Below are 26,778 nucleotides of genomic sequence, written 5' to 3' on the forward strand. Positions count from 1 at the left end.
TCATTCCTTACACTCTCTTTGATTGTGTTTTGCTAATCAAATACAGTGAATTTTAAATTCCTACATGTTACAAAAACATGGCTTGAGAATATTTCAAAAGGTTATTTCTTGATTGCGTTTTTCACGTATCGTAGGATTGGTTTGGAATACAACCCTCGTGAGGGACTTAATTACACTCGCAACTCAAGCTACCAGTCTACAAAACAAAAGCTTGGATCCATGTCAGGCCGGGTTTCGCTCCGCACCGCCGCAGGACGCATTGGTCCCAAGACAAAAGGCCTGCTGAACAAGCTGCAGAGTGGGCAAGGTCACAGCTTGACACTCTTTCAGAACAATAACTCAGCACTTGTACACTGTGGCCGTGTCACTCCTAAAGAGGAGAGCACAGTGGGGAGCTTTTATTGGAGTAGTCGGGATCAATATTTGACTTGTTTACTATTCTTGGTGCGGTGTCCAGCCCATGGGCCCACCGGACAAATTTTAGTGGCCTACTATGTAGTCTAGGGCTCGACCGGTTAATCAAACGGCCAATTTAATCTGCTGCCATGAGCTTTTATTCATTTGAATCAGTCGCTTTTTTTTTTTTAACACATTACAACATATGCCAAAGAAAACAGCCCCGACCATTTACGATACATCACAACGAAAGGCATACTTAGTCCAAAAGAAAATAGCATTTCTTTTTTATTATTATTGCTGGAACGGCTTCTCATTTTAACAACATCACACAAAACAAGTTAAATGAACAACAAACCCGGTGACTTGATTAGACAACTACAGGAAAAACAAGTCAAATGCAGAAGCATCTTACAGAAACAACGCAATCTGTTTTCAATCTAAGATGATCTCCTTAGCGCGGTGTGCTTGCAAGTCAGAAAACGAACTCTGAGAATAAACAAGATTTATCAGGGCAAGCACAGCCACTTGCAGCTTGTGAAAAGCGGGGCTTGGGTGGGGGTGGGGGTTCTCCTGCCATGACCACTGTGCCGGCAAGAGACGACAGACGAACTTAAGACAGACACGCGGCACTGTTTTGCTTGTGCTGGCGTGACCGTGCTTACAGAACGAGAAAATGTTTAAACAAGAAAGGCCAAACAGTCACTCTGTTTCGGGGCCAAGAGGATTACTCACAAGAACATGAAGAAAAATAAAGCATGGGAAACCCCCCGCCCTCCTTTCAAAAACCATAGGAACTGCCCACACACTTTCTCAAAGCGCAAAACATATATTTAAAGATGCTTCTTGCGGGTTTTTTTTGTTGTTTTTTTACTTGGCGGCCATTTTCCTGATGTTCATGATCAACCTTCTGCTGTACTCTTGGTGGTCCACGGGCTTCACGTCCATCACCGTCGCCTTGATTCTGGACTCGTCCTAGCAGACGACATTGAAATATCGTCAGCCTCTTAAAATAATAGCCTAAAGTCATCTTTTGGCAATATTTTTGAAACCGAAATTATTCATACATATCATCAGAATGTGGGTTAGTTTTTCTGAAGAACAACCAAGGCAAAATAAAAAAATCAAATAAAAAGACTGGCTTTTTTTTTTTTTTAGGATGCTGACGATACGTACATCAACTTTGCCTTGACTGACCAAGTTTGTTGGGATATAAGTGGTTTCCTGGCCAAATTTAATCATCTCGAGATGTGAGCAAAATTTGAAGTCATAGCATGATGATGTTTCAGTTTCGGTGACAAAAAACATTCGGACAAAAATGTACTTTTGGGCCATTGCCAGCTGAAAATTTTCTGTAAGCGAATTTTGTTTTTCGAGATGTGACTGGATGGCGACCAGCCGATGGTGTACCTTTTTATATTTTACAATGCAATGCTTTTTTTCTTTGTTAAAGACGCACACTTTTTTTTTTTTTTTGCTGGAATCCATTAGTGGTATTTCAATTATTCCTTTCTATGCGGTTGTCGTTATCAGCATCCTGCCTCCACATGCAGTGCTTGCAACAAACCTAAAAAGGTGTTCATCCTTTTGTGAACCAAAGCGCTCGGTGACTGAAAATGCATCCTTATGTAACAACGATTCAAATACAGTGTAGGACCGATAATGGAACATCCTATTCGTCCACTTCAAGAGCGGCCCCTCAGCCATCTAGACAGCGAAGGTCAGCCATTATCCCCCCCCCCCCTCACCCCGCAAAAGCACACAGGTCATGCTCGTTTTGTCTACATTCTCCCCCTCACCACTTTAAAAAAAAAAAAAAAACAAGCTTGCCTTTAGTCTGGTGCCCACGTTCAAGAACGAGTGTGCCGCACTGCTGCTCGCTTATTATGATGCAAGAGGACGCAGCATTTAGATGACATGAATGCAAAAATGGCAGTGTGATCGTTTATCAGGCCTAAAAGATGAAAAGTTCAACAAGATGGATGTAAAAAAATAATTTTTTTTGAGCATATTTAGACAATCTTTTTCTTTCAATCTTTTTAAAGATGCATGTATTTGTTGTTAGTGCAGACGCGATTGTTTAAAAACGGTCAAGTTATATATATCCGGGGTGTTGGCGTTTGTTGATTTCACGTGGGCAGTTATCAGATATGTATCCGATGTTTATCGCCATTTGAAAGAGACCTACATCCAATCTCAAGACATCTTAATTACATACATTTGTCAGTGAAGTCAGGGTACCGCTTGTTGGCGAGAATGTTTTCCCAACAGTACTTTTGTTACGTTGGAGTTTATTTCTAATTACTGACTGCGTGGAGACTTTTCTCTTTACGGCTCTAAGAATCAAACGACCTTCAGATATCCCGAGAAAGCATTTTCGTGCCTTAATGGTGTTATGATGACGGTACGCTAGTCTCAAAAGGGCAGCTATAAAACAAGCAAAGGTTGCTCGGAACTGTACTCGAACCACCAAACTATCGCCCATGTGCCAATCACTCGGCGTCCATTTTTTTGATGCTGTTTTTAAAGCATGCTGTCAAAAGAGTAGGGTGTGTTCGAATATGAAATATCACACTCTACAGTGTTGTAACGTTGAATAACACACTTCAAAAAGAATGCAGAGAATTTCATACTTTTGTGTATTATTCAAGCGGCATTGTGTTGTTCATTCTGTTGTGCTTGCCTTGGCCACAAGGGGGAAGCAGTACTACATTGATATGATGAGAGCCTTGCAAGAAAGCTGCAATAGTAGTCGTTTTTCGTAGCGGACAAAGAATGTATGCGTCTGATTATTGTTGTATGCTGCGTCCGCAAGTGTTGTAACCAATACCGATGGATTACATTAAGCGCTTCAAATACTGTCAATGTGAAGAATGTCAAAGTGGCTCTCGCATCCCTCGATTTTTCTCTAATTAGAAGAAACAGTTTGGCCAGCCATCCTCAAATTGAAGCTGATGACGACACAACGGCTGGCCCGCAGTCGTGAAAAGGAGGCGCTTTTGCAGGTGTCTCTACTGAAGAAGCGAGGAAAGTTTTGGCGGCGTGTGCAACGCAGGAGGATGCTGGTCGCTGGCTGCGCTCCAGACTTCCTGCTCAGAGGCCCAGCCCAATCAATTCTTTTATGCGCCGCAAAACAAAACTCGATCTGTGTGACTGCGACAAAGCTGCGCGTGTCTCTTTCTAAAAGCGCTGGAAAATGAGCAGCTTTGGCAGGCCAAAGGAGAGTGGGGTCGATATGCTCATGAATGGAAAGCCAACATGTTCGGTCTTTGTACAAAACTTAAAAACAGGGTTGGGCAAAGTATGGCCCGCGCGCCGCATAGGTCCCACTCTGCTCTTTAATTCCGTTTACCAAGAATGACATCATCAAGAGTCCTGCAATAGGAGCCAAAGAGTTGATACACATCACCAGAACCTGCCGTACTTACATTATACGTTTCTAGCTTCACTCTGTTGCGAAACACAAACGTGCTGAAGTTAGCTTTCTGGAAGATCTCGTCAAACGCTGCTTCATTCTGAAAACAAACACACCCTTTTTCCAACAGATGAAACTTAAGGCACCGGATTAAGGCTCAAGAAATCGTCTTACAGACTCCTTCAGCTGTCCCAGATAAGCTGCGTTTTGGCCCAAAATGGACTCTGCGGTCTCCTGGAAGCAAGTCACCCATTGGTTGTTGGTGTAATCTGAAATGTTGGCCTGGCAAAAACAAAAAGTGACACAAAGAATTAGACTCGGGAGGTCAGTTTTAATTCTGGTAATGAAACTGCCGCGAAAAGCGAAAATCTGATTAATTGACACACTAAAAACTGCCTGCACATGCCATAAGGCAGTGGCAAAGGCCTATTCAATTAGACATTGCCTGCCTAAATGAAGCACCCCCCCCCCCTTCGTTGCAAATACTTCCTTTGCAACTCGTTAAGTATAGTTGTAGTATCAACATTAACCACTTGATGGCAGACATGGCTGAGTTGCGCTGGCACAAGATCATACTGCCGTATACTACAATGTGAGTAGGCTTAACTCTCGGCGGATTTGGAATGGCATGAAGGAAAAACAGTACCTGAATAATAACACACTTTCAAGTGAACTGATTTTGAAATGGAAAAAAAAAAGTGTTACTGCATTTAATGTTGCTTTGCTGTCCAGCAGTGTTGTGCTCTCCTTGAAGAGTAAATTCAAGTGTATTTTGTTGACTGTTCAAACCCTTTGTTGTTAAAGCATGGAGATTTTATACATGCACTAAGCATGAAATTTAAGATGAAAAAAATATATACATTGGTTCAATGTAAACAGACATGCATGTATTTCGTCCATATTTAATTTTTATTTTATTTTTTATTTTTTTTGTCAGGCATCTGCTGAGGAGGTGCGTCCTATGTGGCCCCACCCGAGTAGCGCTGATGAAAAATTGTGGCATCATCTATTATTTAAGTTGCCCATCCCTGATGTAAGTCATCACTTACCGGCGAAGAAAATAATGGAAAAGAAGAAATGTGATTTAATGTTTCAGGGCATCAGAGGGCTGCATAAATATTATTTTGACAGTAACATCAGTCATTATCTTGCTGATATAAAGCATACATCTCTGGCCTTAATTTCATGATAAATGCATCAGTACATGCTTTACTGCATGTTTTTTTGTTTTAATGTGGACATTCAGCTATGAAGTTAAAAAATACCCAAGGACAAAATATTGCAAATCAGTCAAATGCTCTGCCTGACCCCAAAGAAATTGTTATATTCTTTTGAAATTAATCAGTTATCTGATTTTATTCTGCCAAATGTTGGAATGGGCATCATCTGAAAAATAAATAAATCCACATTGTTCATGCTCTAATCTTAGACAGGGCACATAAACGGCGAAAAGGTGAGGCTAGGTTGCCAATAGGCAAGTAACACTGTCATTTGAACGTGCCAAATAATGCCAAAAAGAATATTTGCAATCCACAGCATTCATTGTGCTTGGACCCAAGTAGTGCACCTCATTTTGCCTCCAGAGCATCAAAACATGAGAAATCAATTTCACACATATCAACCAAAAACGAATAATAGAGTCGAGCGCAGATCTCATCTGTGACTCGAACAACAACGAAGGAAAGAGGAGATGGTGGCTTGATACCACAGAAGAAGAAAGATGGTGAAAGTGACATCTTGTGTTAAGGACAAACATTTGCTTATATCAGCATTTCTGTGGCAGGGACTTTTTGTCTCAATCCACATGGGGGCATTTTCCCTGAACAGCATTTTTTTTTTAAACAACTCCCATTTATCTCCATGTAGACGTGGATTTTTTTTTTTAGTGCATAATCTATCATCCAGACAAAAAAATAAATAAATGCATGCACATCACTGTGTCTCTGGCATGAGAGAGCACAGTGCTGAGTCACTCACTGATAGGATAAGGCGGTACTTGAAGTTGGGGAAATCTTTGTCGCATTTCTCGCAGCGGTACATCCCATTATACTGGTCCACCACCTTCTTGTTGCAGTCTGGACTTGGGCACGCCCGGTAGAGGCAGTTATCTTGACGCATGTACACAATGGTGCCGATGCAGGTGTAATAGTCGGCCTAAAAACAACCAAAAAAAAGGGCAAAAAGAAAAATCATGAATGCCTTTAAATGTGGGCTGCACGTATTTGGATTTAAGTATCGCCCCTGCCATCTATTTTAAGTCAGAAAGGGTCTGATTATCAGAGAGCTCTAAAATAGTGTTACATTCGAAAAATCTCATCCACTTAAAAAAAAAAAAAAAAAGAGCAAATGTTAAAATTCGATGTGTCCTTAGCTTAAACTCTTTCATTACCTTTCTACGCTCCAAGCATGAAGAATAGCACAAAAGACACACGAGAACGATTTTCAAGTTTTATTTTGGTCTTTTTTTTACCGCACAGTGTGCAGCGTTGGTGCAGCAGAATCCTAATAGCACCGATGCAAATGAGCACTCGCTGCCTCCGCAAGCCCGAGACACCGGCTGCACATAAATAGCTTTTCGGAGACGTCCCTTGTCGGCATGGAAAATACCCAGAGCAGGGGAAATGGATTTCACATTCGTAAAGAGATGAATACGAAAACGAGCGAAGGTGCAGAAATTAAGAACTGAAAAGTGGGAGGCACCTTTCCTACGGATACAACCAATTAAGTGATTGTTGTACACCAATCCATTTAATCGGAGGAGCTTTTTGGAGGTGAGACGTCACCGTTGCTGGAGCTGAAAACTGTGCTGGTGATTAGTTCATCCAAAGGGTATTTGATTTCAAATGGTAAAACAAGTAGAAATATTCAGATGAGGCCAATTTTATTGAAACTGTTATGGGGGGGGGGGGGGGGGGGGGCACAATTTGTTCCAAATGAAACAGACTTGCGTCCTGGAGCCCAAATATGCTTTGTGGCATGGGTCAGAGGGACAACCAGTCCAATGTATCCCCCCCAATGTGTTCGCGTCAGTGGGATACAAATACAATCCCTGGTTAAGGCCCATATATCATGTTCCCAATTTCTGGTCATTGTGTTGTAAGACGAGTGATATTTAACTCTAATTAACGGGGTACATAAAACTGAAATGTCACTGTTTAGATAAACCGGCGGTTGGAGTATGACATGTCACAGCTGACAAAGCTGTGGCGGATGGCGCCGCCTAAAAGTAGCCCTTGCCATTTTTTGCCTCTCAATAGAGGTTGCAATAATACAGCAAATCCCTCTTCAATTAGGGTGACGCTGACCAGGGGGGTAACTGTCAGAGAGGGCAGGAGGTGGGCGTTTGCGGCACTGACACCTAGTGACAAGGGGCAATTCATCGCACCGGACTTTCTTTTGGGAAAGACTGTCTTCAGAGGCCTTGACCACAATGTTTGGCTCGACAGCCTCGGTTTAGCTGCTATGTCATCACATGGGAAGAGCGCGAGCGTCCATCGGCCGGGGGTCAACACCTCTTCTTCTGTGGAAGCATGAGGAAGGCCTTCACCCGAGTGACTGGGAATTGGGACGGTGTGGATGGCCCAGGAAAGAATTAACGAGACACGGAGTCAACAGTTTCACGATGTGGTACAGTGGGGACAATTTTGGCAATTGTGGACTTAACTGTACCTTTAGACATGCATTGGGGTGCCTGCCTAGGGATGGGCAAGTAGCTATACCTTATTTGCAGGTATTGTGTGTGTGTTTACATCTGAATCAAATTTGCTACAATGAAAAACCCCCTGTTGTGAAAAATTTCTTGCTGCAAACATGATTTCATTGTAGAGGAGTTTCACTGTACCAGGTAAGCCTCCTGCGGCAGTTTGACATCAGCGAATCGCCACCTACGTCAGAAGGTCTTTGCTCACATTTTTGTCACTGTGTCAACTGAAAATGTAGTTATCAAGGACGAGAGAAGCTCAAGACTGATCTTTGCGCCCTGCTTCACGTGTCCGTGTTATCGCTCCACAATCTGCTCTTTACCCAACTTAATCCCTGTCAACATAGTGATTTCCGAACATGGGGCGCATGCTAAATCGGGTGAAACGCTGTCTGCTAATACCTCAGAGCCAGCCGTCATTTTCCGCTCCAGTTGATTTATACACTTCTGCGAACACCATTTCCCTTTGCAGTGCAAACAAGCAGTGAGGAAATTAAAGAGCACATATTATTGTACTCATCCACGGGCGGTAATTTCATTACAGAGGGCAACGAATGGAGGGTTGGCGGGTATATGTAATCGATAGCAGAGATAAATGTGACTTTCAGCAAGAGCAAACAGGCACACGGCAAAGACAGCAGATTAATGAGCTGGAAGACGAGATCGGGAACCTTTTCAGTATACATAACCGCTTTTGCTGCGATTTACTAAGTTGGTTGATTGTAAAGACTCATCAGGGCTGCTGGCGGCAAAGAACCTTTGTAATTTGACAAGGTCACACCGAGGAGAGACTATTCACCTGCGGCGTGCGCGTCAGCCTGTGCGTGGGCGTTGGCGTTTCACGTCGGAAATTCTCGGTGCGGGTGCTTAAACATCCGCAAAGAGCAGGCCGCAACTGTCAGTCGAAGACGCATCAAGGCCTCGTACCTTCTCTCCGTGTCCTAAGTTCTCAGTCTTCACATCAGCCAAGGTCTTCCACACAGAGTTCCCCATGCCGCCACTTCCTTTCAACTCGGTCACAGACTGTCCTTCCATGCTGTGGCCTTCCTTGTCAAACCTGCACAGCAGAATACACTTTGGTGCTAAGCAGCGATGGGGAACAAGCTGAGCGTTAACATTTGGTCCAAGTCATTCGAAAACCATAATCAAACAGTTTGATGTTTAGTATGAGAGATGGTCTGGAACTCGCTATAAAAAAAAAATTTTTTTTAATTAAAACAGCCATTATACAGTGATCCCTCGCTATTTCACGGTTCATTTATCGTGGCTTCAGTGCATCGCGGATTTTTTAAATTCATAAAAAATATAATAAAATAAAATTCCATATCCATGCAGTACAGTACTGTATATGTTGCTCTATGTGACTCGCTGTTGTTTTGCTGACCTTCGCAGCTTCTCGTGGACCGTTTGCAGACTTTTGAGGAATTGAAAACTTTTTTTTAAATACGTTTCCTGTATTTTGTTATTCATAAACTAAGCTAATTTATGCATTTTTAAATCTATTAGTGTTCAGCATTAAGTCGTGTTAATTACTTCAAAATTTACTTCTACATGCATGTACTGTATACCATTAAATTTGGCCTTATAAAAATGATGTACATGTACCTATATGGAAGTGGGGGGGGGTCGCTACTTCGTGGATTTTTGTTTATCGCAGGTGGTTTTGGTCCCCATTAACCACGATAAACGAGGGATTACTGTACTTCACATTTAGCTTTGGGTCGGCTCTAGCACTTTGCGTAGCTTGGCTGCTACTACAGCGTGCTGTTCACTTGTTTCCGTATACAGGTACCTGATTGGACACATATCCCATTAAAAAATCCAATCTGGGGTGAATTCCAGGACTCATACTTATTACTTACTGTATTATGGATTGGCACAATGAGCCCCATTGTGAAGCAGGTATCCTAGACAGATGAGCTAAATTGAGAAAGATGTTAGCCTTCTCCTCAGCTTGAAGTTTTTTTTTAACCAACTTGGTTTGGCTGTTTAGAACAGTCGTGTTAATCCTGCTCAATTGAGGCAACCGTGTCTGTTAAGAGTGCAGCGTGTGCTTTTTCAATACGTCACAACTAAGACCCAATCTTTTCCACACGTCTGCCAACAAGGAGCAGTCAGAACATAAATTTTTTTGTGTGTGCCGTTTGATGGCTTTGTGAAAAGTGAAGGAGGCTTGAGAGATAAATCAAGAGAAGAGGGATAGCAAAGTCATCCAGGGTCGGGCTGTTTGCAGCCATATCAAAAAACCCAATTTCGCACAGAATATCCCCTGTTATCCAGAGAAGACAACAGGAAGGGATCAAAGGGCGGGGGGAGTCGTAAAAAAAAAAAAAAAAAGCAACAATTGGATAGGAGAGGAGTTTAAAATGGTCACCAACATCAAAAGTGATCACTAATGTGTTGGGCCACAAGGCACAGCAGCGCTCGAGACAGGTTGTAAATACATGCCTTGCTCCTGAAGGCAAGACTAATTGAAGGCATCCCCATTAAAGCAGCGGAGCGTTGCTGAGGCAACGCGCCAGCTGCCGTGTTCCACTTTTTGCTGATGAATGCCACCAAACCGATTGACGCAAGCGCAGGTTTTACTTTGAATTGCGAATGTGAGTAACTCGTGGCCTCAGTGTGATGCTGAAATGACACCACATGGATAGGCACGGCATCCTTGCTCAACATCCAACGCATGTGTTCAGTGGAACCTCTTGAGGTAGAGAGAGAAAAAAAGTTGAAACCAGATTTATGTGAAAATGTGCCTTTTAAAGTCAAATGAAAACGAAAGGCATCATGGTGAAATCGTGCAAGATGGCAGCATCTCTTGTGAGACCGGATCTGTGAATGGGTTGGCTTTAAAACAGTTCGCACATTTTTAGTTGTCCTTCGGTTCATCTCACCGATCTTATTTGTTTGAATTGGTGTATCCGGTTATTTCTATCAGTTTCAAAATTAAAGTACAGTCATACCTCGGTTTTCGACCATAATCCGTTCCAGAAGGCTGTTCGAAAACGGATTTGTTCGAAAACCGAAACACGCTCTTTTTTTTAAAAAAAAATCTTTATTGAACACATCTGTTCACAATGGAACGCAAGAGTCTGTTCACGTAAGGAAGGAGAGACGAGTCAAGTGACGCATTCAAGTGCGCTCAGTTTGTCCGAGAACCGAAATTCGGTCGTCATCTGAGGCAAAAAAAAACTCGGGGTCGAAAACCGATTTGGTCGAGAACAGAGACGTTCGAAAACCGAGGTTTGACTGTACGTTGGAACTTTGTCTTCACATCTATTTTCTTAAAAGGTTTAAATGTGGGAGAAATAAACAAATAAATAACGGTGGTCTGGTTTAGACTCTTGGTAAAAGACGCAAATCGATGGCATCAGTGTCCTGGGCTCAACGCGGTGAAAATGAGAAGGGAGGGGAAGCAAATGGCTGCGTACACAGTCATGCAACAGCGGCTGCGATGAAACAAATTACATCCAGCAGGAAAAACGAGCCCGAGCAGCCGTAGGTTGTCGGGTACACGTGTACACATTTTACACGTGTGAAGGTTACAAGCAGCATTCTCCGGGAGGAATCTCACCACGGCCAAGATACCATATCATATGAAAACAGCCTGTGTGAACAACACGTTCGCTCCTTGTTGTCACCCACACGTTGGAAAACATGGCAGTTTAAAGGCACTTCATTAGGTACACCAACATCATGCTGCAATTTGCCCAAACTGTCTGCTTAAAACCAAAATGGCCACCTTGCTCAATTTCAGCCATGGGTTCTTCAGACCTTTTGGGTGTATGCGGTTGTGGTTCGATATGGCCATCCAATTTGTGTATGTTAGTGACGAAAGTGGTTTTTAGGGGGTGGGGATTTTAAAAAAAAAGTGCTTGGTATTTAACATGCAGCGTAAACCCGCACCATAACGTGTCCGTCCTGTCCCTGACACGCAGTCAACTGCGTGCATGAGTACACGCACGCACCATGGGCTGCCACCACACTTGAATTTGGAAGAATTCTCTCTGTACAGAGTGAAATCCCACATTCAGTCGGTGCTGCCATCAAAAAAAACATTCTGATATTGGGCTATAATAACAGCAGAATGATAAGGAAGCGTGAGGGTCACCGGGCTCTGGTGAAGGCGCCTTTGTTTGCTTCTTTCCCCATCATGGCGGATGAGCTCAGGACATCAGTGACGGCGAGGCGGACAAGAAACATCGGCCTGGCCTTGGGTGACAACACAGAAACTTAGACGCCAACCGCATATGGACGTACTCACCCCAAAGGCTGTCAGGGTTGAATTACTTTTCTAGGTGTGCTGTTGCCACCTACTGGCACAAAATACCAACGCATGTGTGAATTATCACAAGGAACACGGTTGACATTAGCAACTCTTTTCTGTGTCAATGTAATCAAGAACTACTCTGCTGAGGGAGGGAGCATCAAAGCCAGAATAGAGGGTTTACGTTTTGGCGCCTTGATGTTTGGAAACCATTTGGAGCAGTTTGACAAGCATTCATAGTCCAACTGAGGGATTTTCCACCAAAGACTAAATCGCTGTACCTGAATATCAACAGCAAAAGATTGAGAAGTTACTTTCAAGATTAAATTGAAAAAGAGAACACAGACCTCCACTAAGGCCGAGCAATCTTAATTTGGATCTTCACTCTTCAAGTGCTCACCTTCTCGCGGCTGCTCCGTAGGGACGGCGACAAAGTCGACTCATGAATTCACAACCTTCAAATGGAGGGCTGGACTGCTGTGCCATCGCAACAAAAAGGCCAATTTTAACTGTCCACTGTGTTGAAAGCAATTGCTGCAAGCAAACGCGCATGGTCGTGGAGATATTCTCCTCTCTTTCTCGTTCAGGATAAGTGGCGCTGTCTTCACGTCAGTGTGTCAGCAGCCAAACACCACTTGAAGCCAAACTAAGAGTAGGGAAAGCAATGAACTCTCAGAGGCAGATATGTGCATTTTGCTTCTTTATATCAGCTGTATCGAAATCACCTCCTCTCTTCTCTATGCATGTGTGTGTATGGTTGGTTGTGATGAATGTTTCATGTTCTATTCACAGGGAACGTTGGGAAACACGTTACTTCATTTGCAATTCTATGTGGTCCGTCAAACCTTTCATGGCCTTTTCTGTGGCCTAAATGATATCGACGCTGGATTTTTGGAGTAATCCTGCTCATAAAACAAACAAGACAACAACCGCCCTGCAACGGCTAATACCTTGACGTTTCAGCCAATAACCAATAGTGCAAACTCAATCCTCAGACAAAAGCCCCCAAAGGCGCGCGCGTGTCACGCCTCGGCGCGAAACAAACAATGGCTGAAAGGAACACCCTGAAAGAGTTGAGCATTACCCGAGGGGTGACTGAAATGAATCATCACAAGAGTCATTGGGAGCCTCATTGACTTGCTCCCTTATTCAGTTTTCCATCACGGAACAATCAAAGAAGGGACACTGGATATACACGGCTGCCGCGCCAAGACGAAGGATTATTAGAACAGCAACAAAGCACGGTGGCCTTGTCATGTCTGAAAGAAACGGGCACAATGAGACGGTGCGCATTACAAGGGTATGAACGTAAGGCAGCCTTACACTGAAGAGCCTTTTGGAATCCTTTTCTCGCTGAAGCCACGTTTCCTTCGGTTTAGAACAATCAGACCTGATTTGGCTTGTGGGCAGCCGCACAATCGGCCCGATTGCCATGCGCAACACTGTGGAAACCGCAAATGAACGCAAAGGCGAAAGGGGAACATGACATGGTGCAGTGAATGCTGAACATTATCCTTACACAACAAACAAAAGGTTTGGAATCACCTCTCCGTGGTTATCCGTAATATGGTGCGGAACTGCTTAAAATAAAGAAACCTTGAAGTGGTGCCATTCGGATTTGGGCTCGACTTCAGCTGACTGAGCATCAAGAGAATTAACATGTTTTTTGTTTTTTTAGTGATGGCGGTGTGAGGGTAAATCAGAGAGCCAGAGGACCAAACTTGTGCTAAAGAAAAGGGACGCGTATGCACGCACACGCACGCAAGCTGAATAGGAGTCGTGGGTTCACTAGCGTCCCACTATAGCCTGTTTCAAGGTTACGGTTGGACAGCATGCATTGAACTTTTTTTTTGCACACTGCTGTAAAGTTACGTGGCCATGCTGTATGCTCAGTTAGCGCCGTAATCACAGTTGTTCCAAATGATTGTTTCCGGTTTGTGACATCTTAGTGATTAAGAAAATGGCCTGTTGCGACTTGCATACGCTGCTGACCTACGATCAAACTCTGTTGGGAATAAAACATCTATCAAACTAAACTCCTGATTACAAACGAGGGCCTAACCAAAGGATTTTTATTTTTGGCCAGTACGGTTATTTGGCAGAATAAAATCCCAATAATGAATTAATCAGGTAATCCATGGATTCTTGAGTAAAGACAAATGACTGTCTTTCTCGACATGAAGTATCATTTGCAATTAAGCGAGATCTCACGGGCAAGCGCACAAACCGTCATCTAACAATTAGAGCCAGTCAAGATGTCCCATTTAAGTGCTCTTAATTTGCCTCCCACTTCGCTGCAAAGTAGAGTCACAACTCATGGTGATCGAGCAGATAGCTCCTTGCGATCAAGTGGAAAACGCTTCTGGTACAGATGGAACAACGGAGTAATGGGCTCACAATGTCAGCCCTTTGGCCCTTTGGTTCCAGTTTTTACATTTGAGATAGAGAATAAGAAACAGCTTGAATGTTTGTAATGGATAATTGATTACCCGTGTAATAAAACATGACTGTGTTCGCATAGCCTAGTGATGCGGTAGATTTGGGCAGCACTCTAAACTAACGACGGTAAAACAAGTTGACCGCATATCGTGTGACGGTCTCAGTCAAACGAGCAGTATCATCGTTGCGAAGGCAGAACTATTTGATCCGTCTCCAAGCGGCCCTCCGTCAGTGCGAGAATGCGGTCGCTGGTGTAAACAAACCCTTTGGATGCAAAAGCAAACGCACGTCTGCAAAATGGACACATCAGCGCTGGGGAGACGTCACGTATGATGCAAACTGTGACACACCATTCTTGTTACAAGGACATTAGCATAGATTTCATGCGACCTGCAGATACAGAGGCGATGAGGAATCCAACATATGCACTGACTCGGATAAAGAATGACTTCCATTCCCCATGCCTTTCGCTGCAGTGATCCCACCCCTCCGTCCCCAAACCCAACCACAGCGCAATGCGGACAATGTAGGGAAATTCTTGATCGTCACAATAACAACATGCTTCATATTTACTTGGACAGTGAAAAGGCGACATTCCTTCTGGTTCTTCCAACCATAACAAGGAGGAATGAATTGGGGTGGAATAAAGAGAGTGCAGGAAAAGCCCTGGGATGTACATTGTATAAATTGTCTCCTACTTCCTGTTCAAAGCACCTTGTCACATGTATACAAGACGGAACAGGGTAAGCGGTTTCCCGAAGTGTACCGTATTTTCCGGACTATAAGTCGCTCCTGAGTATAAGTCGCACGAGCCATAAAATGCATAATAAAAAACAAAATACATACATAACTGGCACTGGAGTATAAGTCGCATTTTGGGGGGAAATTTACGTGATAAAATCCAACTCCAAGAACAGACATGTCATCTTGAAAGGCAATTTAAATAAATAAAATAGAAAACAACACGCTGAATAAGTGTACAATATGCTAACGTTACATGACGCATAAACGACGAACCGAGAACATGCCTGATATGTTCAAGTAACATTAAGAGTTATTCGGATAACTATACTGCGATTGGCTGGCAACCGATTCAGGGTGTCCCCCGCCTACTGCCCGAAGACAGCTGGGATAGGCTCCAGCACCCCCCGCGACCCTAGTGAGGATTAAGCGGTTCGGAAAATGGATGGATGGATGGACGGATAACTATAGCATAAAGAACATGCTAACAAGTTCAACAAACCATCAATGTCACTCCAAATCACTAAATCCAATGGAATCTTCATCCTCTGTGTCACTTTAAAGCAACCCCATCAACTCCGGAGGTAGAAGATGCAGCGCTTCCTCTTCTACGTCGCTTACATCAGACTCATCGTGGTTTTATCAACACAGGTCTAGAGCGGCCTCTTGCGGAACATTTTTTTCATTCATTCATTTTTAACATGTGAAATGACACAATAATGTGTTAATAATTTCACCCATAAATCGCTCCAGAGTATAAATCGCACCCCCAGCCAAACTACAAAAAAAACTGTGATTTATAGTCCGTAAAATACGGTATTATCGATGAGATTGTTATGGGCTTACCAGCCGCGCAACTTGTACGCCTCTGGGATGTCCGGGTTGGTCATCAGGGTGCTGCTGAAGGACGACGAGAGTGAGACCCCGCCGAAGTCGGACAGCTTGGCACCCTTAATGGCCACGATGGGCTGAGAGGTGCCATTGAACTGCTCCGCCTGCACAACAACGGTTGAGGGGGCATTAGGGGAGAGGAAAAAAAATTGAGCCTCTCTTTGTTATTTTGGCTCAATTACTTCTTTTGTGTAGACCAGTGTTTTCAAACATTTACGGAGCCATGGCATACTGTATATTTTACTTTCGAAAAATCTCACGGCACACAACCAAGCATAAATATCTACTGCAATTACGTGAGAACGCCACAGTGAACAATAATATGGAAAGAACAACTATTCGGAATTCCATCGGATTTTTATCGACACTTGGAAGAGGCCCGACTCCAATCTAAGGTCGCTGCCATGAGTCATATTCCTTTTGAGTCGCTTGAGACAAAGAAAACCAATCACAATCGGCACAATAGGCTGTATAAGTGAGCCACTCAGCCTAAGAGAAACATTTTACTTGGATTTTAGTGATACACAAAGCACTTAAGAAGTGAATACTCGCACAGACAAAGCATAGGGGGAAAAAAATCCTTCGCACTTGTTGTTTGGCAGAAACCAACTTGTGTGGCTCCAGCAGGTCCCTGCAGCAAAGAGCGGATAAACAAACAGGAGAGGCTGTTTTTCTCCCCCTTCGTGAACAAATAAAAATGGGCAAACTGAGCACAGTCCCAGGGAGATGCAGGTAAAGAGTCAACAATATACATCGATCAATACCACGACATTTAGAAACTTCTTAAACCGAATGACGAAAAGAACAGAACATAAGGCCATAGTGGGGGGATAAGAAGCAAGCTTGTTAAGGGACATGGAGTTGTAAAATAAATGACAACAGATGAGTGTTGAATGAAAATGAAAGCTAGGATTACTATTAAGATAAGGTTGCGTCATTGACATGTCCGAATAAATGCAATCTGGAATTAAAAGGGATATTTTTAATTGTCTGTATACAAATTGGGGCTCAACCAATAGGCCAATGCAGGTTCTGATATTTGGCAGGATAAAATGCCAAAAAGAGGTTCATTTATCCCCCTTCCCCCCAAAAAAACATTTTAATTGGTCAAGGTTTTAAGCCAATCACGTTCAGCCTGTCTAAAATGTTCTTTGCCAGTGCCATCGCTGAACTGTACATGAAACAAACTGAATGAGAATAATAAAAATAAAAAAAGACAGAAAGCAACAGCTGTGATCGCAAGCTGCAATCGCAGACTGCTGACCGCTAAGAACCTGCAGTGATGCAGGTCACACACCGCCGTAGGTTCAAGGTGACCTGCTTTGTTAAACTATTTTTTTTTAATACTTTTTTTGTGAAAGTGAAACTGAGAAGATGCTTAGGGTGCAGTGTGCACCAACACAAAAAAAATAGAATATTAATAACACGCACACAGACACACATCTTTTTTTTTTTCTATTTTCCCATAGACCCACTGCGATCGACTTGGGACCAGTTCGCGGACTACCGGTCAATCGCGGCCGACTGGTTCTGCACACTTGATTTCAATCATTAATTTCATGAAGTACAATAAAAAGTTGGAGAAGGAAAATAAGAGTGCTTCGAGCAGCATTTAGATTGTCAACTGTAGTTTCTGTATCTGAACACTGGATGGCACCCACATGACCATGAAGACGACGAAATAAGGTGAAGTCGTATCATGGTGCTCTACTACACCGCAAATACGTGAATAAATAAAGAGATAGGCCTGACTATTGAGATGACTGCAACGAACAAACTCGAATTTCGACAAGTCCAGACAACCAACCGCCCATTCTGAAACTCTTTGCGGCCAACGAAGGTTTGAGATGAGCACAACGAAGCGAGATGCAAATGCTAATGCTAGTCATCTGCCGGCGGTAACGCTTGTTCCCAAAGAAAGCAAAGCCAATACATGTGCATAGAAAAATAAGCCAGAGCTCGCTGAATTCTCAAACGCCTTTCCTGAGGCCAAAAGTTGTGCTATCAATTCCATCCTTGATTTTTTTTTTCCACCATTTGTTTTTGCACAGGGGTGTCGTAAGATCTAACCATTCAGTTCCCACAGTACGTTGGGTGGCACGATACATTTAATTAATGACGTTATATGGATGTTAATCTTTGTCATATGTGTGTTTCTGTTGCCAGCAGTTGAATGTGTGCCATACTTAATTCGTAACATATGCTTGGTTGTTTTTTTTTTTTAGCAAACCATAACTTTACATTGTGTGTGAAAGAGTGACATCCACTTGAAAAAGGATAGTATCAGCCCAAGAGGGATTCCAAGAGGTCAACCCCCCCCCCCTCCTCCCTGAGCCCCAACCTAACATGTCACCTCTAATTTTGGAGGGTGTGTGTTTTTAGCAACTGGACGAACGAATCATCTTTACTTACTTCTTCTCCCCACAACGTGAGCATCACCACCTTGCCAGATGCGTCCATCAAATTAATCGTCCGTTTGGACACTTCCCGGTTGGTCTTTGTGGTGAGGCGGGTCACCTCACCAACACTCTTGCACACGCCAATTACGTCTGTGGAGGACATGGTCAGTGAACTGAGAACAAGCCAGCAAGAAAGAGATAAGTGGTTTTGATTCTGTAGACATCTCCTTACCCACAAGGGAATCCTTCTCCTTCTTCTCCAGGTCGCCGATGGTGATGAAGTCGCACTGCACAATGGGGACATCGCAGTTGTCCTCGCACGGAATGATGGAGGTCTCGCCATTCAGCGTGATCTCGTAGTCGTTCTTCACCGAGGTGAACCGCTTGTTGGCCACCTTTAGGTTGCCCTTGGAGATGTAGTAGACCTGACCACAGCGTACGGATGGAAGCATAAGGCATTAAGGACAAGCAGCGTACTACTACTACTTGTAGTCCGTAAAGTACGGTATAAGAAGTCGTCATCATCATCTGGCGTTATGAAAAAGTCCCACCTTGCCGACCTCGATGAGCCCAAAAAACTTGTCTACTTCTTGGTTGAAGCTGGTCACCCTGATCTCTCCCTGGAACCACAAGAAAGTTGAACAACAAGGCCTAGTACATTTCCACACAAAAATATGCAGGAATAACACTTACACTCTCATCCACAACCTCCATGGAGAAAAGTTTGCCATCACCACGGGAGTTGCTCCACGTGCGGATGCTGCTCTTGTTGGTGATGCGGGCGCAGATGGTCCATCTGAGGGCAGACACCTCTTTATTTACGATATGTTGCTGTAAATATCTGACTCCACATTGTGACACACAACGCTATTTGATATTTTCATGCATTACTCACTTACATATTATGGATAACGTCTGACATTCTGGAGTTAGCTCATACAAATATTGCATGTGCAAGTGGTTTGGTAAGCACGTACTTTGATATGTATGGGTTGAGGCTGGCAATGGGCACAACTTTGGAGGGCCCCCCTGGCGTCGTGGGCGCGGCCGGCTTCTTCCCGAAATCTTTACCGACCGCTCTGTTCACTGGAGGGGGGACGGAGGCGGAGGAGGGCGCTAAATGGCGTGTGAAGAAGAGCGGAGTGAGATGTACTCACCCGGTGCTGCAATGACCTTTTTCATTTTGGCACAGTCACACAGTAAGTAGTAGGAGCGAGACAGCAGCTTTGTTTCACGGTTCGTGTTCAGTTTAGCTTCAAGAGAGGCAGCTTCCTCTTGCTCAAAAGTAAGGGGTAGTCATCCTAAATGCACTAGTATAATGTACAGGAGAGTGCATAAAAAGAGGCTTCAAGGTGTTGAATGCCTTTCCCAGGTAGTCATGAACGATTTTGAAAAATAATCTAATATAGCAATTTAATTACTCTTTCAAGGTCCTTTTTGCATGCATTTTCAAACAAATACCAGCATTGAATTAATCTGAATTACAATAACCAATATCAGTCTTATTATACATTCATGTTTTGGTCTTATTGGTTAGGCTTACACTAAAATAAAAGCAAACGAACCATGACCTAATGTGAAAGTCAGTTTATCTACTTCAAATTAGAGTTGTTAATCTACTAAACATTTTGACCTGCAGTCTTAAGAGTTTACTCCAACTCAAAATTCCAAACAATTGTGGCGTCAAATCACTAAATCCTATCAGATTTCAACAATAATCCAAACCAATCTGTTTTTCCTCACTTCAGTTCATTGTTTACATGAAATTATGATATATAAACATGTCATTGCTCTTCTTAAGCACTGAACTTCAGCAGACACAATAGATAGCCAGACAGATTGATATAAAGCCTATCAACCAACCTGAACTAAGTTTTATCCTTTCAAAAATTGCACCCACTGCATTTGAAAGTTGCCTTCTACTTGTGCGATGTCAATTTGATTTGAATTAAATGTTCGGCCCTAATTTTAATAGTGGTTGAGAGGGGCAGTGCAACTATTTATTTATTTCTTTGTGGTACAACAATTTTGGCAGTCCGTGTATCAGAGGAAATACAGCACTTGGCATTTTCACTTCAGGGAAGCTATTTTCACCGCATTACAGCACCTGCGATGCTGGCCAGCACTGTTATGTGTGTTTATGAGTGGGCCAAAAAATGTCATCGGTGATCATGTAAATGTACAGCTGGCAGCTGAAGTGCAGCAGAAGGAGGCAGCACATAAAAAAAAAAGAAAGGCGTGCGAGATGGCAGCCTGGCATTGAGAAAGATGATTCACAGACTACAGGCGACTGTGAAACAGTTACCTCCACCCAGGGAGTGTGAAAGAGCGGTACAAACACGTGAGGTTTCCCCCCTTTGACGATTAGATTTGTGGTTGTGTGTGTGTGTGTGTATGTGTGTGTGTGCAGCTCACGCATAGGATTAGAGTTCAAAGTGTCCGTTTGAGTCCTCCCCCTTGGCCAGTGGCTGGATTTAAGGTAATTAAGCCCTCGGCTCGAGACACCAACAAATTACCGTGCTGATGAGGAGGATGCCCGCCCCAAAACTCAATCCCCCTCCGCATAGCAGATTAGAGGGATGAAGACGACGATATGACACGAGAGAGCCAAGAAGAGAGCGAGAGAGCGAGTGGGAACACCCTCAAAGTTGGATCACTCCCGGTGAAGTGACATTCACCGGGAGTGTGAGTTGGAACGATGGCCTTAAGAGTTTACTCCAACTCAACTGCGTTCTCGATGGCCCCATCAGAACGCAGGTTCTGTGTTGAGGGGCCGTCCAACACTGTGATAGCGTCGTAAGGGAGCATTATCTCACAAAGCCACTCACAGTTTCAACATTTATTCAAGTGGGAGGGTTTGTGACCATCTATTTCTGAGGCTCAAAAATGGAGAATTATTTTCCAAAGCGGTTGATAAAATGTCCTGCCTAGCACAGAATATTTCGAAAAGTGATTAAATACTCCCATCTACTGGTTGAAGTACAAAAATGTGTTGGTAATTTGGGACTTTTTCTTTTTAAAACCACTTCGGAACTACAATCCACAATTCCAATGAAGTTGGGATGTTGTGTAAAACCAAAACCACAACAACGATTTCCAAATCCTTTTCAGGAGACAGTATAGTCACTTGAACACACTACAGATAAGATTTAATGCTCTAATTTATGAACGTCATTGTTTTATGTAAATATCCTCTCCTTTTGAATTTGGTGCCTGTAACACGTGCCAAAAAAGTTATGACAGGGGCAACAAAAGACAAAAAAATTTGAGGAATTAAAAAAAAAAGGTTTAGAAGACATTCCGCATGTGAACAGATAAATTGGAACCAGGGAGTGTCATGACTGAATATGTAGAAGGAAGTATCTCTGAAAGGCTCAGTTGTTCCCGAGCAAGGATGGGGTGAGGTTGCATATCGGTTGAGGAACCAATAATGCTGAAAGGAACATCCCAGTTTTGGAACAAATATGCAGCCATCCAAGCATCGTTTTTTTCAGGGATGTCCCTGATTATTTCAGCAATACAATGAATGCCCAGCCACATTCTTTAGATTGGGGGTGTGAAACTCATTTTTGTTGCGGGCCTGATTTTAGTTACAGTTTCCCTTAGAGGGCTGTTATAACTGAAACCACATAAAGAAGTCAAGAATAACAGTTTATTCACCTATTATTTAAGTTACTGTAATGAGGAGTTTGGTAACAAGAAAATGCTTATGGTATCACTTGGTTATTACAAATGAGAATTTGAAAATGTGGTACAGATTTTAGCAAGCATCATGAAATTTGATTTGCTCTCGTGGGCCGCATAAAATGATATGGCGGGCCAGATCTGGCCCCCGGGCCTTGACTTTGTCACCTTTGCTTCAGATATTACAACACTATGGCTTCGTAGTTAAAGAATGCGGAGATTAGACTGGTCTGCCAGCAGTCCAGACCTGTGTCCCATTGAATATATGAGGCACTTTATGAAACGCAAAACCAGAGTTATGCATGAAGCCAGAATGGTGGGGCGAAAAAAATCCAAGCTTCACTAAATTAATATCCTCTGTTTCCAAACGCTATTTCAATGTGGAAGAAGGGAAGGTGATGTAACAGTGGTAAACATGCATCTAGCCTTTTGTGAATGAATCACAGGCAACAAATTCCAAATATTTTTGGAAAATAAAAAGCTAGTCTGAAACTTAAATATCTTGTCTTTATAGTGTCTTCAATTAAAAAAACAGGTTGCAAAGATTAGCAAATCATTGTTCTGTGTTTTTATTTACATTTACCAACATCCAAACTTAGAATTTGGGTTTGTATAATACACGTTTGATCTCAGCCGCTTGCTTACTCACTCACTCATTCATTCATTCATTCATTCACCGTCAAAAAGGAAAAAAATGGGTCCGGGTGTTCCGCACAGCTCCCCCTTAGATGTTGGCATTTTTTTTCTCATGAGTGAAATGAAATGAATCAAAATGTCTGTGTCACGGCGTCACATACAGTGAGAGTTTAGTTCGTGGCAATGTAAAGCACAACTCAAAACCTTAAAAAAATGTAACAACTTTTAAGTCATTCACGCAAGCAAGACTCACGATTATTTCCAATTTGAGCCTGAAGAGGAGGACGGCTGACAGGGGCAGCTGGCGGCGCGGCCTGCTGAGGGGCTTTAGCCTGTCCTGCACGCACACCCATTTGAGACACTTAGTTTGGATGCAGAAATGATTTCACATCAAAGTGCTTTGAGTTGCAAGAACTGTTACCATCGCTATAAGGAGTTGCGTTGCCAATTCAGCCTCAGGATTTCACGATAACGATCGTTACAGGTAGCGTGTCGTTTCCGTGGCGTCATTTTGACGGTACCGAAAAATGGTTTCCCATAAAAGTCACCGCACACGAGTTGACTCTACACGATCGAATCTCTCCTGCGTGATCAACGCGATTTCACTGTGCCTGTATGTGTGTTTGTGGTGTGGTGTGTGAGTGTGTTTCTTCTAATTTACTTTCGTTTTGTTTTGTTTTGAGTGTTGGCTGGGCGGAACAGATAACGTTATGTGCGCATGCGGGTTGCTATTTTAGTCCGCAAACTGAGGAATCGCGCGGATGACAGTTTGAGATGGCGAGGAAAAAAAACACACAAAGGTCTACTAATTACGACATTTAAGAAATGGGAATGCCAGTCTGATTTTTCGTATGAATCGTCCGAAGGACGTTATCATGAAACTCACCTGTGACGTACAGGTATGCACAGAACACGAGAACGAGATACGAAGAGAGGCACGATTACGAGGCAAGTTGGTCATTAGATCTATAGGCTAATCACTATGAAAAATATTATGAAACAGTCTTGGTTATTCTATAATTTACTGGTTGTAGCATGGTAACTTAATAAATAAAACATTTGTCACAAGGTGCAGTAATGCTAATGTTAACTGTCAGTAGAACTAACGATAATGTGTGGTAGATTCTTTGGTCAAATTGATGGATTACACATGCATCGTTTTGGGAAGAGGATGTCAAGCTACATCAATACTTACCTGTATTAATGATTACTGGTAAATTAATCTTTGCAGTGTGAGACTGGAAAAAATACTCTGATTTTGTGGTATGTTGTATTCATGATGCCATATGAGTACAATTCAAAACCTTTAAAATTGTAACAGCTTTTAAGTCATTCACACAAGCAAGACTCACGATCATTTCCAATTTGAGCCTGAAGAGGAGGACGGCTGACAGGGGCAGCTGGCGGCGCGGCCTGCTGAGGGGCTTTAGCCTGTCCTGCACACACACCCATTTGAGACACTTAGTTTAGATGCAGAAATGATTTCACATCAAAGTGCTTTGAGTTGCATGAAGCGTTACCATCGCTATAAGGAGTTGGGGTGCCAATTCGGCCTTTGACATCTGCCGCGGGCTTGAGGACCTCGGTCTCCAAAATGATTACCACACGTCTGACATGAAGATCAAACACACAAAATTATCTTCCAAATTACTGAAGAATTCAAAAGGAAAGATTACAAAATTTCTTATTATCCCTAATTCTGGGAGTCCTCACGGTTGGGAACTTTTCATGGGGATTCACAATCCCCCTCCGCATAGCAGATTAGAGAGATGAAGAAGAAGCTATGACACTAAAGGGCCAAGAAGTGATTAGAGATATTTTCACGTTCAATTAATTAATTAAAAACATTATTAAAAATATAGATTAATATGAACAAATATTGATTACCGGTATTGAGCATGTCTGGCACTTCATATTCCTTTCGCATATAAAATGTTGTACTTGAACCAATTCCCAATAATTTGTAAAACTAAGGCTAACCTCCCTGACAAAGTATCCACAACATGTCCAAACAGTCCCAGTTAAGAGAGACAAGACGAGAGATGCGTTACCGTCCATCTTTGAGAGTATTTGTCACGTGTCTCTTGATAAGAACAACGCAGTTGGGGGCCAGCAGGTTGTCTTCGGCCATGAAATTGAGTTGTGTGCAAAGCATGAATGCTGGGTAAGGAAGAGGAAAAACACTTTTTGTAACAATGCCATATTTTGCCTAACAATGCAAATGACAGAGTCCAGGGAAACAAGATGCTAATATTAAATGACGAGTAAGAGGATGAAAAAAGGACATTGTACTTACAGGACATGGTGTGTCGTCCATCGCTCATCATCACACGATAACGAACTGGACCATTTCCACCCTCAATCTTGCGGATGCTCTGGAATAAAATAATTGCAGGTATCTATCAAGGTTAATGCATTTATTAAGGGGAAGTCATTAACTACAAATTCCTACATTCAATCGATACATTTTCTATGGTGCTTGTCCTTAATGTTGCAGGTCAGTCGGAGTCAATAAGTACGCCATGGACTAGTTGCCAGCCAATCGCAGGGCACATACAGATACCCACGGAAGGATGGATGTAATAAACACGCTCAATCATATCTTGCCACAGCAGAATAATGAAATAATCCATTGATAACGCTTTGATTTGGAAAGGAAGTGATTTTTTAAAGCACGATAACAAAACTGTCCCGAATTCAAACAACCCGAATCCTAAATAAAAGCAATTATATTTTTAACACGTTATCAACGTGCTTGCTGATTCGGTCGGGATTGCTTGCAAGAATTCAGACAAAAACCACATCACTGTTTGTTGATTCGGATGTTGTGATTTTGTCATTTTACCACAAGAGTCATTCAGTAAATAATTTTGAACAATCTTAATTTATTTCGAGATTTGAAACTATTTACAATCATAACATTCTGCGTATTCTTAATGATGTCGATTTTTTAAGGGTTGTGAAAGACTGATATAAGGCATTTTAATGCAAATTGAAAGGCCTTGGCTTTGGTTTAATGGGTTCAATGTTTTTTTGTGGATCGGCAGGTAATGTTATGTTAAACCAATTGTTCCCAATTTCACTTAATTGGTCTTAAAAGTATTCATTATGAATAGCGTGTCACTGTTCACTTATCTATCTATGCCAGCGACAAGCTTAACAATGAAATGCTCATCCACTAAATGGCAAGTTTATAATCAACCTGGGTATCCACCCGTTTCCATTCATTGCCTTGTGTTCAAATGCAGACGTCATACTAAGTAAATAATCTACTCGACACATACTCAACCTTATATATAAACGTTTAGTACCACTTTCCGTTCGTCGGTGGTTCGTGAGATTTTTGTGTGCCTCGGCTCAACAAAGTAAAGTCAAATAGGACATCAAATATTGCGTTAAACAGACACACTCACCACCAGTTGAAGGATGGCGTCGTCTACATCGCTTCCGCTGGACAAGGCCTGGAAAACAACATTATACAGTCAATAAGTGTCCGATTATACACAATACGTTTATGCTTGACAAATATCACCGGGTAATGTTTTTCACCCGACTGATGACGACAACGACAAAAAAAAAACATTGAAGACATTTACAAGTTGAAAAAAAAACACTTCACTAACATTTGTCAGTTTTAAGCTAGCTTCGCTTTAACGTTACGTTCAGGGCTGAGACACCACAAAGGACAAGAACAAAAACAAATATAGTAGGCATACCTCTATCGCTCCGTCCGTCAACTGTATCATGTCTGCTAAGAAGCAGTTATATTGTCTTTGCAAATATTTGTTTAAGAATGAGATACACTCCGGAGTCCAGACTTGGGCCGTACAGCTCCTTTCCGACTTTGAACGCAAAGTAAATCGTCCCCAATGGCGCCTAAGCTTCGATCGTCCCGCCAAGTAGCGTTTACTTCCCACTTCCCGCTTCCGCTTTTATTTAACTGATCCCGGTGCAATTCACATCGGCAAGGGATCATGTGTAACAGATGCGTCACCAATATGGAACTGACCGCAGGTCAGCTAAGTGACTGTGCGGAGAGAAAACGCAAGACCATTGCACCTTGCGTCACGATGACGCATTCGATGACTTTCAGAAAAATTGGAAACTTCAGAAGCACCGCTGTATATTCTGACCACTGGTATAGAATTTCCCAGAGCACACACGTTGATCTTTCACAGCACAGTGAATTACTTAACACAACATGGCTACTTTAAAA

General features: G+C 42.7%; 1 protein-coding gene across 3 annotated transcripts; it reads right to left on the reverse strand.

Annotated features, from left to right (window-relative positions):
• Nucleotides 1-655: 655 nt before the first annotated feature.
• On the reverse strand, nt 656-26,560 carry rpa1 (replication protein A1). Of its 3 annotated transcripts, none has more exons than XM_086125874.1 (18): nt 26,279-26,560; nt 25,976-26,023; nt 24,859-24,937; nt 24,614-24,722; nt 24,083-24,171; nt 23,915-23,998; nt 22,816-22,899; nt 19,220-19,328; nt 18,936-19,038; nt 18,794-18,862; nt 18,475-18,667; nt 18,256-18,392; nt 15,799-15,947; nt 8,439-8,568; nt 5,789-5,965; nt 3,986-4,093; nt 3,825-3,911; nt 656-1,371 (listed from the first exon to the last, which is right to left on the reverse strand). In XM_086125874.1, the coding sequence occupies exons 1-18, from the start codon at nt 26,306-26,308 to the stop codon at nt 1,267-1,269; spliced, it is 1,890 nt and encodes a 629-aa protein (XP_085982000.1). In that variant the 5' UTR covers nt 26,309-26,560; the 3' UTR covers nt 656-1,266. The 3 variants fall into 3 exon arrangements, with proteins under 3 accessions (XP_085982000.1, XP_085981999.1, XP_085982001.1); XM_086125873.1 differs by having other exon boundaries at nt 19,220-19,358; nt 26,279-26,559; XM_086125875.1 differs by lacking the exon at nt 22,816-22,899 and having other exon boundaries at nt 19,220-19,358; nt 26,279-26,559.
• Nucleotides 26,561-26,778: the final 218 nt, after the last annotated feature.

Source organism: Hippocampus guttulatus, chromosome 12, assembly GCF_054856545.1.
Source record: "Hippocampus guttulatus isolate MCC_2025c chromosome 12, RoL_Hgut_1.0, whole genome shotgun sequence".
Taxonomy (NCBI): Eukaryota; Metazoa; Chordata; class Actinopteri; order Syngnathiformes; family Syngnathidae; genus Hippocampus; species Hippocampus guttulatus.

Bases quoted from the DNA above. Each gene is read 5' to 3' on its own strand.
- rpa1 (XM_086125873.1), bottom strand. From the start codon at position 26,308: ATGATACAGTTGACGGACGGAGCGATAGAG. The intron at 22,900-23,914 runs GTGAGTCTTGCT...GTGTGCGTGCAG, and splicing joins GGCTCAAATTGGAAATGATC to GACAGGCTAAAGCCCCTCAG. The intron at 15,948-18,255 runs GTAAGTAAAGAT...GTTGTTGTGCAG, and splicing joins TCACGTTGTGGGGAGAAGAA to GCGGAGCAGTTCAATGGCAC.